Below are 17,742 nucleotides of genomic sequence, written 5' to 3' on the forward strand. Positions count from 1 at the left end.
TTGCAAATAATTAATTACATCTAGTTAGAAATATGCATGGGTCTTGGTTACACATTATCGCCCAGGTAAGCGATGTGGTTTAAGGGCAAGCTCTCTTGCAAATTATAAAATCACGAACATAACCACAGTTAAAAGTTCATGCTCGAACTGTGTTTTAGTTAATGAACAAATAGATCAAAGCGTATTTATTTACTAGATATGTTTTCTAGTTTTTCTCTACGTAATTATAAATAATAATTTATGTAATATGACAAGTCTATCAAAAACACTTAAGCTCAGCTAGCATAACACTTCTCGTTAAATAATCTTGACATGTGTATGTTAATTTTTATGACGCACGATAGGAACAAGTCACGGACTTTATCGCGAGGGTAATTATATAAATTATTATATTAAAACAGTTCCGCTCTGCATTTGTGAATGATTGTACCCTGTCAAATATCCAAATATGTTTTATCTCTGAGGCATACTGTATGCCATTATTCTTAAAAGTCAGATTAATTATAAATCACTGGGATATATTTTTACGATAACTAGGAAATTTCGATAGTGTTGATTTAATTAGTTTAAGAATGCAATTTTCACATATTGGTCAATTCTCTAGTTAATATTAACAAATATAAAAAATATATACGATGTGCTTAAATCAGTATAGGAATACAGAAAGAAAGGGAATAAATTTATAAATTTTCAAAATCATTTTATTTCACTTTATTGTTATGTGTACGAATGAAAATAAACTACTGAAAAAAAAAATACAAATGTTTGGAAACTTTGGTCCATCTCTTGCCAGTTAAATAAATTTACATTTTTTATGAACAAAAAAATAGAACAAACAACTCAATGAAAGTACAAAAGTATTTGAATACACTAATGATGACGATCGTTTGCATGTATAATTACTTACTTCCAAAACATAAGTCCATTTATATGATAATATTCGAATACATTTGGTCCCGTCGTAAGGCGATGTCACGTGACCATAGAAATTAACAATTTAGTCTTGTTAGAGTTCCACTCACATTTAATAATATACAGGTAACAGTGAGGCAGTGTACGGTTATTATAGGCAGGACACACCACGGAGACGGGCGTACAACACAACATGAAGCGTCTGAGGATTTTAAAACTTTCGTTGGCTCTATGTCTTTTGATAGACAATTGCATTTTTGCCGTGAATGGGGTAAATATTTCTATTTATTTTATTTTTATTTTTTATGGATATGGGTTATTACGAATAAAAAAGGAAATTTTTTAAGAGTTTTGTTGATAAAATTTACTTTATTCGGAAAGTTTGTAAAAGATGTAAAACTTTCGAATATTTAAGGGAATTGTTTTTAGATTATTTTTTCGAAAGTCTCATTTTTTGCGGTTATATATCTTTTTCACAATTACCGAGAAATAAAGTGAGTAAAAGATATAAACATTACTTATATGTTTATCCTAGTTATTTCAATTTCGTCCTACTTAGATTTTTTAATATTAAGAATACAAAGTATCAATATTGATTTGAAAATTGATCAAGAAAATATGTAAGTGAAAAAAACAATTTTTTGTTTCAAAATTTCAAGTACAATGGATATTTCGTAGAGTATTATTAATTGATAAAAACGTAAATTTAAAAAAACAAATAGCTCATTCATGACAAAAGCGTGAACATGTAAATGGGCATTAACGCTGTTTTTTCTTGTCATACACGGAAATACACGAAATTCGTACCGCAGGGTCGCCATGTCTTACAAGCGCCCCACAGATAACGATGCTATTATTGTAATCTAAGTAGTGGCTCCTTCATTAAGTTGGCCTTTCACACGAACAATAAATATCATTAACTTTTCGTATTGAACTGAATATTAATGGAATTCTTTTGCACCGGCAGGTGACTTTTAGATCAGCACTCCGCGGTTTTGAAGGTGTATCCTGATTAATAAATTTCCATAATTAAGCAAAAAGTAATAATGAGAAATTGCAGTGGGTGAAAGAACACGATTTTTGTCTTGGCAAAAGAGCCGTTATATTAATGTATTACATGTACGTATATCTTTTACGTATATCTCATATATCGTCAAAGTCAAATTAATTAAATCTGTCATGGTTTGTGACGTTCAGTTTTAAACAGTAACTTTCGGAATGTAGCACCAGAAACTCTTTGTTTGATTGATAATTAATCAAAGTATTAGCTACAGTAACTCTGTATTACAGGTTAGTTACAACTTATGATAATGATGAATAATGATGTTTGAAAAAATACTGATAAATCTTCTTAAATCATTTCTCTCTTTATATCTTGCGTGATTTATTGAAAACAAAAATAAATGAAAATTTATTTATCTTCTTTAATAAATTGGTTTCTGGAAATATTTTCTTATGCAATTAAGAATGAACAATTTTTTAATATTTAAACAAAATAAAAAATGCTTAAAAAGTAGAATAGTATTAAAGTTTTTATGAGATTCAACTCATAATGGAAAACGAGCTAGGGAGAAACGATAAAAAAAACCCACACATTGCAATTTTGGTGAGTTGTTTTGTTTTGTTTTTAATTTTATTTTTTGAAGGAGAGGGCTCAATTCTGGTAGTTTTATCCGGTTTAACATGTAAGGTAAATAGACCTATTAGAAAGTTTGAGAAAGAAGAATATTTGGCTATGTAAATGAAGGGGAATACACTGCCCACAGATGATGCGCAAAAATTAATTTAACAATTCAGTCATGATGGTATTTACCATAATCTGACAAGTCACACACGGTAAAGCCATCAGATTTGACATCGATTCAATTAGCTTAAATTTTCTTTCGACATAATATCTATCAAAATAGATATTAACTGTCAGATTAAATATATATTGTCTCTTTGGGGAAAATTGCTATTGCGATCAGCTATATGCTTGTGGTTTATGCTTGGATACTATACATACGATTTAGTTGATTTCTGGTTTTACAAGACAAGGGTTTTTTTTTACGTAGTGGTTTCTTTAACCATAACTTTTATTACATATATTCTAAGTTTTCAATAGGTCTTTATAACAGAACAACGGTACCTATAGCCTTTGTCTCAGACACAAATCTGCAATTCAAATCAAGTCTAATAATGAAAGTTAGTGTGTAAATTTAAAAAGAAAAAAAATCAGAATTATCTTGAACTCATGTGCTTGGAAATTTAGACACACCTTTCTTTTGCAAAACGTATGTAAATTGTTAAATGGCATATTAATCAAAATGAAAGCTTCACTGTAGACAGTAAGAAAACTGTATATGAATTCGCTGTGACATCTTCGTGCGCGCATTGCACGAAGGTTATCTATTTTTACTCATTAACAAACTTTTTTCTCGGAGATCCAGCTATAGAAATAAATCTGTAATTTTTTATTTATCTAATTCATTTTTAAGGGGTGTTCATGTTTTATTACATATTAGATCTACACTGACATTTTGGATTTGATTTGTTAGCTATAACGTTTTATAAGGGAAAAGATTCTGGATGTTTAAGCTTTGAATTTTGAATGTATTTCTATATTTTCTATATTTTTTTTTCCTTTTAAGATAGTTTTGAAAAAATTTTCCTCTTTCATTTAATTTACTGTTATCAATTAAGCCAGTTTTAATAAAAATAAACAACCTTATTCTGTGGAAAAAACGGGTTTGATTATGTCTTATACTGTATACTCAAATAAATATTTGATTTATTTTAAAAGGATTTTCTTAATAGTTTCTAAATTCAGGAAGGAATACGCAGACTTAACAGGAGATAAATATTAACCAAATACATGTATACGCTTTTTAGGGTCATTCCCTTTGACATGTCCTCAATAAATCGGTACAGATATTCTCTCAAGCATTACCTACCTAATATGAAGCAGAAGGACGTAGTCACTCAAAATACTTATTCATGTCTTTCAGCAAACGTTTAAAACTGGCGGAACAAGGAAAACCTTTTCGTTCCGGACAAATGCCAATACCGGTGTGAGTTGGAAACGACCAACAGGCACAGGCGGCACAATCCCAAACAGAGGACAAGTGCAAACGGTACAGCTGCCAAAGACAGTACAAAAACCAACGGTGAGCTTCCCACAGACCGTTCAACAGCAGCCAAATCAAAATACACAGCAAAATGTAAGCTCTTTGTTCCTAAATGTCGCTTGTGTGTGTGTGTATGGGATTAACAATTGATTGGTTTGTAACTTGTTGCAAAGGGGATGCAGTAACACTTACTATGTGTATTCATGTGCTTGGGTTGCAAAGCAAAGCTAACAAACTTTGTGGTCAACTTGAAGATTTGAAGACATCCTCAAGTTTCCACATTATTTAACTTTGTAGATTTCTCGTGCTCTTTAATAATTTAAACCTTATTTAATTTCATTATATCGGTAGAATTAATTTCTTGAAAGTTCTGATATTTCATATTGTAAAGTACAATTGTTTTCATTTTTACTACATGTATTTAATTCAAATTAATATTCCAATTAATAAAAGACACAAATGAACAATCTCTTCGCTCATTGCATAAACAATTAACGTTGTTCAAGGTAGAACCAAATTTGTAAGTATTTTACATTGAGAGAAGATCTAGGCTTGGTGGTGCTTTAATTGCTTTATTAATATTTTGTTTTGAAAATGATGACCATTTTGATTACACTTATGGTTTTTTTTTGCTATGGCAGAATCAAGGCAGTTTTGGATTTGGAGCAGACCCACAGCCCAAACAAGATCAATGGCAACAACAGCAATATCAAAACCCACAACAACCAAGTGTTCAATATCCACCGCAAGTAAGCACAGGTCAGCAACCAAACCAAGGATGGCAGCCACCACAACAAAATCAAATTCCTCAACAGCAACCTCTACAACCTGAGCCACAAAATACTCAAACACGTCAACAACAGTCTTGGCAACAGCAAGAGCCACAAGGAAATAGTCAACAGCAATGGCAACAACCGGAGCCACAGCTTCAACAGTCTCAGACCTTTCCGGCTGGAAACCAACAAGGAAATGGTCCACAATCTTGGCAACAACCCGAACCACAGCAACCAGAACCACAGCAACAACCGTGGCAACAATCTCAGGGTAATCAGATATCTCCACAAGTCGTACAAACCAGGCCAGAACAAACTCAACCGCAATGGCCTCAAAATAATCAGCAAACACAGAATTTCCAACCACAACCCGTACAGCAAAGTTGGAATCAAGGGCCAAGTCAAAACCCAGAACCACAGTACCCACCACAGTTCCAACCTCCAGGTACACAACAAGAACAGCCACAAAATCAGTGGTATCCTCCAACACAACAAAACGCTGAACCTCAAGTTAACACACAGGTTCGGAGACCTTCACAACAGAGTTGGGTTCAATCTCAGCCTCAAGAACCACAGGTTCAGCAACAACAACAATGGCAGCCTCAACCACCACAGCAACCACAACCACCACAGCAACAACAACCGCCACAACAGCAGACACACCAATGGAATCATCACCAAAACCAACAGCCCAATCCAACGCAACACTCTCAATGGCAACCTCCTGTGGAACAACCAGCGCCAAACCAGTGGCCGCAAACACAACAGCAACAAGGTATTATAGATAGATTTACAATTGAAACCAAACACCAAGAACCTGAATATAGGGTATTTTTTAAATCAAAAGTTTATGTTTAAGACTGTGAACCTCAACTTTATGAACTGTTAATTTCAAACCCTTTATATAGACTCGTTTTGGCACGATTTGAATTATGTATGTTTACAAAAGATTAAACCTTTCAATTTGGTATTCAACGATGGTTTTGTGGCTATAAATCACAAAACGAAAGGAGGAGTATCAGTTTTGGAAAGAATAAGACATTTTAGATTTTTTCTTTTTAACGTAAAAGTTAACATAATAAAGTTTCCATGAAATAACGATATTTTATTGCTAAATCATAAAACAAACAATACCTTGCTTGACACATTAGGACCATATCCACAACAACCATCACCACCACTCAATAACCAAGTCCAAGGTGGTCTCCCTGAAAAGTTGCAAATTGGAACAACAACTCCGTCAGGTGCTATGTTTGCAGACCTGATTCAGAACCAAAACCCCCAACAAAACCAAGCCTACCAGCCCCCGCAACAAACTGGTTTTCAACCCAATCAGCAACGGCAACAACAGCAGTCCCCACCTTATCCTGGTGTACAAGTACAACAACCACAAGTGCAAGTGCACTCCAATCCATTTGCGGGCAGACCCGGTGCCGTCCCTCACTCTCCCCAGGTACCCCAACCCAGTGTGCCTGTGGCCCCACCTAAGCCCATCTTTGCTGGCAGACCTGAGCCAATTACCCCTGCCCCACCGCAAGCTTCCTGGACGACACCCGCTATCGTGTATCAGCCAACAACCCCTGCCTACGTGCCACCGACCCCAGGTTATACTTTGTGTAAAGCTGTCGTTTGCGACACCTAAAAAACCAAACACACCTGCTTTTCAAAATGTGCACGATATAATCAGTACTCTCCTATCCATGTCCTGTTCGTCGCTGTGAAGTAATATCTACCTGCAAATGTTCAGTAGCTCTGTTGTTAACACTATTTAATTGCACAAGCTGATTAACACAGCAATTTACCAATGTTCCAGCTTTCAATAATATTATTGAATTTAAAACGGCTATGTGCAGATCAAAGTGTTCCATACATGTAAAGAACGTTTGCTATGGAAATAAAATATGTATTTGGTGTATTTGTTTGCATTAATATGTTATTGTCATATATTTCACTTTCAGTGTCTTTCTAACTGCACCTTTAATGTTTTATATAACTATATTACGAGTAATTGTCAGATATCGAAACATTTCTTTGTTGATCATATTATTTTAAACAAAGTTAAAAGAAAACTTTTTCAGATTGTTTTCTAAAATTATGTATTACCAACGGAAATTTATAGTTGTATAAACAATATTTTGACTATGGCTTAACCTTTGACCTGTCATCTTTCACCAGCTCCAGTTGTGACGACCCCAGCACCTCCAGTTTCCTCCACTGTTGCAGGAGAGGGTCTTAACTGCTATACCACCCAGGAGTGCGAGGTCGGTTGTTGTTACGGACCCGACGGACAGCTTCTGGATATGTCCACTTACGGACCAGGTGGCCCTAAGGAATACCAAGGTATGTGCAACCTTTTAAAAGTTAAACATCAACGATAAACTTATTTGGAAATTCATTATTCATACGATTTACAGAGATACCTAGGCTTCGTAAGTTGGTTTTTGCATTTTGTTGTGGCCAGCCTTTAAAATCACTACCGGATCAGTCATATCATGTATTTTAGTAAGTTTAGCATAGTGTATATTTTAATTTTTTGTTTGGTTAATTTACGATTTTCTGGACACATGCAAACATATTAACTAAGCCCCACACATTCAACATGCTTAAAAAAATTTTCCAAAGAAAACCTCCATTGTGAATATTTATTGACAAATAGTCTATGTCTATGCCGATCGATTCACTGTTTGATTTTACTCTTGAATTCAGTAACCGGCAAATGTTGGATCCGTACCCCAGGTCGCGGTGATAGATGTGATGACCTGTGCCCTTGCTCTACAGGTAAGTTTAAACTCTTTCTTAATTCAGGTCTCATTGTCTATTGACACTGTTTCATTCACTTTTAATTTAAAGAACATCATTCCTCATTTTGAATTTGCAACCATTGATGACAAGCTTCGTTTGTGATTCAACCATGTTTTTTAGAATTCAGTCATAATTTTCAATTTCCATATATCATGTCTTGATTTGTTTTCTGGTCTTGCTGTTTAACCCAATATCAAAAACGATTGACTAGAATTGGGATTCTTCAACAGCTTTTTATGTAAATTGTATGTATGATCTTGAAAACAGATAACTACACCTCAGTGCAAACAACAAAAATAGTCTTTCATGTTTAGTTTAGCTGCTTTGCAATAATTACTGGTATGGTCAAAGCTTGTGCACATTTATTTTCATAGGAAATACGTGTTACAAAAGGTACCTACCTGATTATAAACTTGCCGAGACATTGGCCCAAAACAAATCCGTAAATATCTATGACGTCAAAATCCCGCCTCCTCCGGCGGAGTGTGTTCTTAATGAAATCGTGGAAGCAGAGAGAAATGCTTTTTGGCGGTGCTATTTTGACATTCATTGTTCCGCTCAAGTCTGATTTAATACTTTGGACATTACATATCTGTCTCTAGATTGATATTAATGAGATTATTTTCGTGATAACTTTTACAGTAGCATTAGAAATTCTCAGTGATGGTTCTTATTATATCTGTAAATTATGCACATATCACTAATTGCTCAAACACTCGTACGTAAATTTTGTTGTTTAATACCAAAACTAACATAACGTGCGACTTCTCCATGCTTTTATTTTTAAAAATTGTAATATATGTTCATTGTTCAACATACGATTTGTGCTTTGTGTAGTTAGTCAAATTGTGAATTGTGATATAAATTTTATTAACACTTGTTTAATAAACGTCGATGAAGCTTTTACTACATTCATTTTGTGGGTGTGGGAATGAAATAGTCACAGTTTATATCGCCTCGCTGTTTCGGCTTCCTTTAACCACTAATGATGCACTGCCTCTGTGAAATTCATCAGCACAGGTAAGAAGTCCATTTTTGGAAAATTAGCTAGTCTTGCAAAGTGTAAAACACGCTTTATTAATTATTTCACTGTTGCTCACGAATAGGCATTTCAAAATTTTAAATGCTTAATATTACAATTTAATCTTTTTTGGTTTTTTGCAAAACATTTTGACAAGTAGGCAAGGTACGTTTTCTCTTCCATGTTTTTACTGATTAGAAAAATGCATACATCATTCGAATGAATTTATAATGTTATGTTGTGTATCAAAGCATGCTGCTAATTTGCCAAAAATGGTGTTTAGTTGACCCATGCAAACAATTTTACATGTTAATGATTTTGTTATATCCACTTGGTGCCTAAAATTACCAAATAGATGTTCACTCACAACAAAAACTGTTTAATGAGTAATGAGTACACTAATAAATAATTTATTTTTACCAATATTTTTACACTAAAAGCAGTACAAGTACAAAGACCATGCTGTAAAAAATAAACAAAAATTTTACGTAAAATATTTTTAATCTAAGGAACTTTGAATGATACTGTTGCGTTGCAGTACTTACTACCCACAGAATCACGTAACAAACTAAACTGCTTTCATGTGTCGTTATGTTGAATGTAATCATCTTGTTAATATTATTGTGCTGTATCTGTGAATGAAACTTTACTAACGTATTGTAATGCTAGAACGGTCTTTATAGCAAACCCCTTTGTTTACATATCTCCTAATATAGACAGTTGACTTATACGTGCATTTCCTTTCCTTAGGGTACACGTGTGACCAGGATTACAACCCGATCTATCCAGGAACTCCACAGTACGTCCCAGGAGGCAAGAAAATGTTCACCAAGCCTCCACGCGAATGCAAGGATAGCAATATCGTTAAAATTAAACAAACTGTATTCTGGGAGTGTTACAAGGACCACTTCTGCTCCGGATTCCCCAATGTCTAGGAGACAACCTTTCTCGTGCAAAGTGGCTCGTGCTATTCTGAGCCAAAGGAGTCTTATCTATTTTCTCTTAGTAGTATATGCCTTATTTTGTAATTTAAGAAAAAAAATGGCCAAATTTGCGATGGCGGTGACAATTTAATGTGGCAAACACTGAACACGTTGCTCGTAATTGGTTCACCGGGTTTAAGTGATATGACCTGACTTCTTCGTTGTGATTGCTACTGTGGATTATGTGTTTATGAACACTTACAGAGATCATCCCCCAAAGAGAGAATTGTGTTAATTTATCAATCGTACCATTTAAATCTGCTGACAGTCGCCCAACTTCTTTTACTTTGTAAATATTTGAGGCATGACTGGAAACGTGTTCAAATGTTTCTACCTAAGGTGGGGGGATTTACAGAAATTATTGTAGTTTTCATATAAAGATTTTGTTGTTGTCCTATTTATGAACGTGAAGAACTATTTATACAACTACAGTAGTTATCATTTTCTTATGTCACATAAACATTGTCATAGATGCGGTTTGGATGATAAATAAACCGTTTTTACATCCTGATGTGTGAATTTATTTGTCTTCACTCGAATAGAAATTCTAATTAAATTGGACAACTTTTCTTCGGTGTCTTCAGAGTTTTAATGAATGCTTGTGAAACATCACGTTTTTTGCGCATAAATTTAATTGATGGTAGGTATATGTTTGCCCAGAAAAAAACACAGGCAAGGTAAAAACTTTAAAACCAAAATAAGATACGATCATTTTTTTGCCTATATAGATATAAAAGTATACTGAGTTGTGGACCAAAAAATAAATATTTAAATGATAGATGAACGAAATGTTGATCACGTTCTTTAATAAGAGTTATTTTTAGCACAAGGCGTTTACAACAGGGCTATTTTAGATACAAAACACAGGTAATAAACACGATTCCATTCGTGGTAATATTTCTCAAACGATGATGACCATAATTATGCTCAGTGACAAAATAATTCCGTGATATTTGTGACATTTATCTTGAAATGACATTTTGTATAAATCTAATGCACCAGAGACATGTATGCATAGTATTATCAAATTTTATTAATTAAAGTTTGAATAATTATTTGATTAAAATATTACTATGTATATAGTGCTGTAAAACTGTCCCTCCAAAGTATTCGCACATAGTCAACCTATTTTATGTTTCTGTGTTGTTTTATTTCCGGTGAAAAACAGTGTATATTCGGTCTGCTCCCGCGTATTAAAAGCGTTTCATAAAAATATATTTAACTATATGCATTAACTAGGGTTTTGGTTTTGCAGAGGAACTTGTATGTTATCGGAAATACATTCCAGTGTATCCGAGAAGTAAATCCAAAAGCGGAAAGGAAGTAGAAGTCGAAATGCCAGTTCCTCCCCGGAAGTGTGTTGGACACGAGATTGCTGATGCTGAAAGAAAGGCATTCTGGGATTGTTACAGAGATTCTAATTGTTCTGGGTCTCCTCCATAGCTACTTAGCCTCTTGGAAATCTGTTTAACTGTAAAACATTGTCTGTTTGTTGTGGTGTTCTCATTTTTAATTTGATCGCATGTGCCATATGACAGTTGATGACGAAATAATATAAAAATTACGTTATATATGCATTCAGTCTCCTCTTTACTTTTTCATCATTTCAGTGACGAAAGGCTATCTTTTTTTTTTTGTCTAACGATAACACTTACTGGGTCAAAGGAATAAAATGGTGTAAACGATTGAAATACTCTGTAATATCCGTATAACAGTTCGAATTCAGACAGATACTAGACGTTTTCAAATCAATAAACAATAAAAGGACTGTTTTCATGTTTAATTGGCACGATATAGGGGATTTTCAGTGTGCAGCCCTAAGTTTCGAAGAGAATAAAATTGCAAAAAGTACGTAGATCTGGTTTAACAATACCAATGGAACATTGGTCAATAATTTAATTCTGGTTGGCTAAAAAATTATTTTATATCGTATAAAGAATGTTGCCTACGTCATTATGATAGTAAGACTAACGTCAAAAACGTATCAATGCGCGAGATGTTACGTTTGAATTTTGTACTATTTAACGTCATTTTAAAGGTCAAATGACCGTTTTTATCTACAACGAAGAGTAAAAAAAATAAAATTATAAGCAATGAATTCAGTATTTATTATTTTTATACGATATAAAATGGTTTGCGCTTTTTATAAACCGCTTAAAGCGTAAACTGCCCAAAACCATTTTATATCGTATAAAACAAATAAATATTGAATTCATTCCTTAATTAAAAATAGTACGAGAAATTTTGCTCGATATCCTTCCCGCAATTCGTTTTGAATAATGATGTGTTTAGACCGCAAAAAGAATGTTATATGTTTTCTACACTTCTACACATTGTACGTTGCATGCAAATTTTCTTAGTATTTTTAAACTAAACTATATCTTAAATTTGGGACGTAAAACCCGACATCTAAATCTTAAACCTTAAGATGTTGCTTATATGAAAACCAAAGGAAAGTAACTATATGTCTTTAGGAAACTATCTATATTAATCCATACCTAAGGTGATGAGGGTATAGGAGTCTATTCAGAGTACAACGTCAATTATGGCAGAAACCAGTCATAACATTGAAGAAACTTTGGGGAAAGTCCATGCACTAATTTACCAAAAAAAATTTATTAATAACAATCGACATCATGGCACAGTAAATCTCACTTTTATATACTACTAGTATATATAATATATTCTAGTTAAATTTTATCCACATCATATATCATATCATATATATTCAAATCAAAATTCATCAAACAACTGTAAAATTGTCACCACCACCCCTTGATAGGCTCTTAAAAATCTAAGCTTATAGCATTATATTAACCAGGAAGTTAATTTTTGCCTTAAAGGAGGAAACAGAAAAGCAATTGTGTTCCTTAAGGACGCTGTTCTTTCGCTGTTGTCACAAATGTATCAGTGTGTGAGTCAGTGTATACTGTGTTGACCTGTACAGCAATAAATATCAACCCGTGCAGCAGTGGAATTATCAGTTCTACTGTGAAATGTTTAAAGACAACTTGGTTATACCGGTATTCACTCGTGACTAACAAAACAAAATTTGATTAATCTTTTTATACCTGTATCGGTAAGAAATAGAATACAGACAGTATATTACACTTAAAGGTACCCATTGTCATTAATTTATGATTGATGTACAGAATTTGACAATAAAGCATTGTGCAACCCTGGTAATAAATGGAATATTTTATTCCATTTTACATCCATAGCATATGCCATACAAATATGTGTAATCACTAGAATGCACTGGGAACTGAAGGCGCGTTAAATTTGGTGTTAATCATGGTTCACTGTTCATTTCCTGAACTATACATATCCTTCATTTATCCCCGTGTTCTATTTAAACAGGGTCACTTTTGGCCATAATCCCATTTATATCAGAAAAATAAACCTAAGGACATAAATGAGCTCGTTTAACTTTTATGGCTACGGTAACTGATATGGCACGAGTAACTTTCAAATTACAAGACGCATATTAGATTACATGTAACTTCATAGGATCCTCTAAACAGTATAAAAATAATTGTCGTATTTTTTTAACTTTGAGAAAAGTACAATTCGTTAAGTTTTACATAATAAGTTAGTTTAATATCCAGTTTATTTTCAAAATGCGAAAAATGTCAAAGCATGTATTTTCCGAAGAAAAATGTATTTTACAAAAACAAAGGCCTTATCATAAAGAGACATTTTTTTTTGCTAAATTCGTATGCTAAATGGGTAGAAAAACTTGCAAGCAAAAAAGTGCAAATTGCTAAGTATTCAACTACGGTGTACTATAAATTGGTCTCATGTTTGGAATATGCCATGTACTGTGAATTTACTGTTTATTCTAGATGTTACTGTTGAACATCTATGGGTACGGGTAGGTAACTCAAACTAATATACTAGGCAGATGCAGCAAGGTTCAGAATAATACAACCTTCGTATACGGACAGATTTCAGCAAGTTTTGTGTATTTAATTCACCCATATGGTACTTCAAAAGGCCTATAACAAATGTTATATCGTAAATATTTTAAGTTATGTCAAAGGAAATTTAGAGAATATGTTATAATAACACTCGGATTATCAATACAGTAGATGTATGGAGACTGGAGCTGGGTTATTAATGCACAGGACATTTATTTAGTTATCATTACAGTCGTAACAATTATCCCTTAGTAGACTGAACATAAAGTAGAAAAGTAAACGTATTTCACACCCACGTAATCTATTCTACATGGGGCTACATTGAGTATATACATAGAGAACATAACATACTGTTCTTGCAGTTCTTCTCATTGTTCAATAAATCAACTGCATAGTGACATCATTATTATTTCTGTTAATATAATATTATAAATGATAACTGTGGAACACATTGTACACGTGATTATCATGGTCCACAGCCTGTATAGCAGATCCACAGATTATCCCGTATACTTCGGTACATGTACCAGTGAAAGTTTGATACGAATCCTCTTCGGTTTTATTTTATCAATCAAAAGTTATTTCGCTTCAATGACCCCGCTATATTCCATGTTTTAAACACTTTTCGGGTTACCTGTTTATTCATCGCGTCACCAAATGCGCTCACCCAACCGTGCCAAAACCAGCAGATTTAACTGCACAAAGGGAGGGACAACGGTTGGAATTTTTGAGATACCTGAATTAAAGCACACCCGGTCCAGTTTCCTTGTTTTGTGGTGAAAATCTCTATTGAAAAAAAATATCATAATCTGGGCGCGTGTGACGCAAGGACCAACAGAGTGATGCCGACAAATTGACTATTATTCGCCTGTTTGTCAACAGTTATTGCGACAGACAGACGGTGGGATTAAAAAACGTGGCCATACTGAGTCGATTGACAATATATCTTCTGATAAGAACTTGATTCAGGGTGAAGATTTATTGGATCTTGTCTGCATCGTGAGTTCTGTTTACAGTTTGCGTGGGGAATCGCCATATGTGAGCTACAGTGAGATATGGACATCTATAAATGGTATGTCATAATCAAATAATAGTACTTTTGATTTAGTTTATATACATACTGCAGTTCTTTAAATATTAACCTCCAATATGAAACTTGTTTAGATACATATATGTGCTGTATAGCTATTTTTGTTTTTTAAATTTTGGATTTGATTTTGGTCTCTGATTGTTGAAGCCTAATATTTGAATGGTGTTACACAATGAACACTTCAATGCTGTTCATTGGGTGTATATAATTCAAAAGTTTGGACAACATAGATAAGATAGTAAGTTCAGTTTGTGAATAGCTTGGCCTAGAATGCCTGTTTATATATGGTCCCCGTCAGCTGATCCGAAAGGGGGGACGTGTTAGTGTTTGTATGCCTATCGTGTCCACATTCATTAAAAAATACACCTTTGTTACCTGTCCGAAAAGAGGACTTAACAATTGAATGGCCGCTTTACCTATAGCTTTATGTAATACAGTCACGATTTAGTTTCAGCCCGTAAACATTTCCTTTTTTAAAAATTCTATACACATTTAAAGATTGCCAGGTAATAAGAGTGGAAGGAATTCTTCTTGCGACGTTTTAAATTTCGCAACAGAACTATTTTAACAAAAACCTGTTTCCTATCTTACCGTTGTCGTGATTTCTTAATCGCGGTTAAATCGAAATCAAATGGTAAACAGGCTTTCTAAAATCTTGAATAAAATACAGCGATGTAAATAACCATTGACATGTATTTTAACTTGGTAGTTGTGACGTATTGATAGCTGTGTTCGTCTGCAAAAGAATTCAAAAAAGACAATTGATAACATCGTAATTTAAAAAGCAGTTTAATGATCCATTGAAAACACTAAGACTTAAAATATTTCTGTAACAGGAAGTCGATAATTGATCTGATTGAAATGTCATTTATCTTTTAGATGACATCGTTTTGGATATCAGGACTGACGGCAGCTTTTTAGAGTACATTGTAAACGTAAAAAGTGATGTCGACATTAGCAGTGCCCGTTTCTGTGAAGAGGAGTTCCTCCCAGAGGTCACCACCCCGGGCCAAGAGAGGGGCCGATGTCAGGAGGACAAACAGCTTCAACCTCCTTGCCAGGCCCAGCAAACCGGGGGATCGCCTGAACGTGGAGTTGCTTTACAGTCTTACTCCATATAAAGAAAATGTGGATGAAGTCTCGGAATATGCTCGCTCAATACTGATTAACGCAATTAAAATGGAACCCCATGTGCATGACATTTTCTTTCCGAACGAGAATCCAGACCCTGTGTTAGATTATCTAGATACCCGAGGGTTTCCAATGGACAAACTTGCAACGGCTTTGGTTGCTGAAAGCATATCAAAGATAAAAGACGAGTATAAGTTTCATCAAATGATTGATAAAAGCTCGCTACAAGATGTGTTGAGAGATATTTATAATGGTCTGCAATGGAAAAAACTCGGTAGGTTGCGAAAGTACATTAAGAAGCTAGCTTGTCATGTCGAAATCGTTAAATGAGACAATGATTATTTGGGATGACAATTTCCAATTTTACCCAAGATAATATGCAATATTTATCAATTGTTATAAATACTGAATTCTAAAAGTGCAAACTATACTAAGAATTATGTCCTAAGGTTAAATCCACTGGCAAATTACATTCACATTGACTGGGTCATTGTTTCAAACACCAACTAAAATAAAAAGATGGTGAACCGTAAGAGCAACAATTTTCCCGAATCAATATATTTATGGTAATATTGCACGAATTCTGATTAGTACCCATGTTCAATTTTTTGGGACGGCTTGATTTTACCTTTCAAAAGGAAACTTTATGAAATGTTTTCACCAATCAGAATAAACCTTATTGCATAGACAACATACATGTAAACATTCAACAAGCAATTTTGAATTGAATGGAGCAATATTTAGGTCTAAAATGAATGATATCATAGGTAGAGAAAAAGTTTTAAACTATTGTATAATGAACTTTTAATGCAATAACAATAAAGCACGCCTTTGACATAGCAATTGAATTGTAATTGCAGGTTTCTGTCTCTACTCGTTGACATATCCAGATGTGGTCAGAGACCAGAAAACGGGGGTCTGTCTACGAGATTTCATCGACGACAATGGGTAAAATATCCGAATTTGACCATATTCAACCTGCATGAATTAATTCAGTTGCATGTAAATCAATACATGTACATAACTACATGTACTTGTAACATGTAGCAATTGTTTCTTGCTGTGTTCATTAGGCACGTCTGGGCAGAGAAACTCCTGGCCCACATTATGGAGCCTCGCTGGACTCTAATGTGGATGTTCCGTATAGTGCGAGGACAGTGCACGGAGGCGGACTATAACAGAGAAATGAACGCTCTCTTTGTCAAAATCCACCTTCTGGACCCGCAAGTGGTTATACCAGCCTTCCAGTTCCTGCTCAACCAGAAAGGTACAACACTTTACAACGCGGTAGAATTACCTTGTGATGCCATATTTCATGGATACACTTTATGCACTAAAGATATTTCTAAACGAGTCAGTGCTTTATTTTAGAGTCTGCAAAATTTTGCCTAAACGAAAATAAAATGTTAGCACAAGGTTCAACGATAAAATAGGGGTTCAATAAATAAGTTTGGTGTACCAATTTTCAGTATATTATCTTATAATAAATTTAAATGTCATTTCAATGTACGGTACCTGACTTGAAACTTTGTTCATTTTTTACAGCACTTCCGTCAGTAAATTTAGAGCTAGCAACAAGGAACTACCTTGGCGGGTCTTTAGACTCCTCCCTCTTAGACGAGGAAGTAATGGCGGCTGAACACAAAGACTCGGTACCTCTGAACGCCTCACGGATCAGCCTCTCCGACCTGGAGGTGACCCACGGGGTGGAGGTAGAGGAATTTATCACCAGTGAATGCAGAACTCTTGACATCTGGAACGAAAAACGGCCTGAAAACTCCAAACTCTCCAAAGCACGTGACCGATGTGTCGTCATGTGATTGTGCGTTGTGTATTAGCCAAACCTACTTTTACTTTTATGCTCTTTATTTCAGCAGCTAGAATGTTTTATATATGTCTCAGATCTACATCCTTGTAAATAGTTTTGATGCATTTGACAAGTATTAATACTCATTAAAATATTATTTTCATGTTAATTTCAAATGATATTTTTTCGGTCGAAG

General features: G+C 34.3%; 2 protein-coding genes across 4 annotated transcripts; both read left to right on the top strand.

Annotated features, from left to right (window-relative positions):
- Positions 1–925: 925 nt before the first annotated feature.
- Positions 926–11,177, top strand: LOC128162173 (ataxin-2 homolog). Of its 3 annotated transcripts, none has more exons than XM_052825363.1 (7): positions 926–1,183; positions 3,900–4,112; positions 4,661–5,567; positions 5,944–6,396; positions 6,968–7,132; positions 7,499–7,570; positions 7,969–8,235. In XM_052825363.1, the coding sequence occupies exons 1-7, from the start codon at positions 1,106–1,108 to the stop codon at positions 8,160–8,162; spliced, it is 2,082 nt and encodes a 693-aa protein (XP_052681323.1). In that variant the 5' UTR covers positions 926–1,105; the 3' UTR covers positions 8,163–8,235. The 3 variants fall into 3 exon arrangements, with proteins under 3 accessions (XP_052681323.1, XP_052681328.1, XP_052681336.1); XM_052825368.1 differs by lacking the exon at positions 7,969–8,235 and adding an exon at positions 10,854–11,177 and having other exon boundaries at positions 927–1,183; XM_052825376.1 differs by lacking the exon at positions 7,969–8,235 and adding an exon at positions 9,366–10,167 and having other exon boundaries at positions 954–1,183.
- Positions 11,178–14,551: 3,374 nt separating this feature from the next.
- Positions 14,552–17,715, top strand: LOC128180085 (uncharacterized). Its single transcript, XM_052847921.1, has 5 exons — positions 14,552–14,590; positions 15,488–16,013; positions 16,600–16,687; positions 16,813–17,006; positions 17,285–17,715. The coding sequence occupies exons 2-5, from the start codon at positions 15,554–15,556 to the stop codon at positions 17,557–17,559; spliced, it is 1,017 nt and encodes a 338-aa protein (XP_052703881.1). The 5' UTR covers positions 14,552–14,590; positions 15,488–15,553; the 3' UTR covers positions 17,560–17,715.
- The last annotated feature ends 27 nt before the right edge of the window (positions 17,716–17,742 follow it).

The sequence above is a fragment of the Crassostrea angulata genome, chromosome 1, assembly GCF_025612915.1.
Source record: "Crassostrea angulata isolate pt1a10 chromosome 1, ASM2561291v2, whole genome shotgun sequence".
NCBI classification, from domain to species: Eukaryota; Metazoa; Mollusca; class Bivalvia; order Ostreida; family Ostreidae; genus Magallana; species Magallana angulata.

Excerpts from the sequence above, each read along its gene's own strand:
- LOC128162173 (XM_052825363.1), top strand. The coding sequence starts at position 1,106 with ATGAAGCGTCTGAGGATTTTAAAACTTTCGTTGGCTCTATGTCTTTTG. Across the intron at positions 5,568-5,943 it reads GCAAACACAACAGCAACAAG|GACCATATCCACAACAACCA; the intron begins GTATTATAGATA and ends TTGACACATTAG. Across the intron at positions 6,397-6,967 it reads CTACGTGCCACCGACCCCAG|CTCCAGTTGTGACGACCCCA; the intron begins GTTATACTTTGT and ends ATCTTTCACCAG.
- LOC128180085 (XM_052847921.1), top strand. The coding sequence starts at position 15,554 with ATGTCGACATTAGCAGTGCCCGTTTCTGTGAAGAGGAGTTCCTCCCAG. Across the intron at positions 16,688-16,812 it reads GATTTCATCGACGACAATGG|GCACGTCTGGGCAGAGAAAC; the intron begins GTAAAATATCCG and ends TGTGTTCATTAG. Across the intron at positions 17,007-17,284 it reads GTTCCTGCTCAACCAGAAAG|CACTTCCGTCAGTAAATTTA; the intron begins GTACAACACTTT and ends CATTTTTTACAG.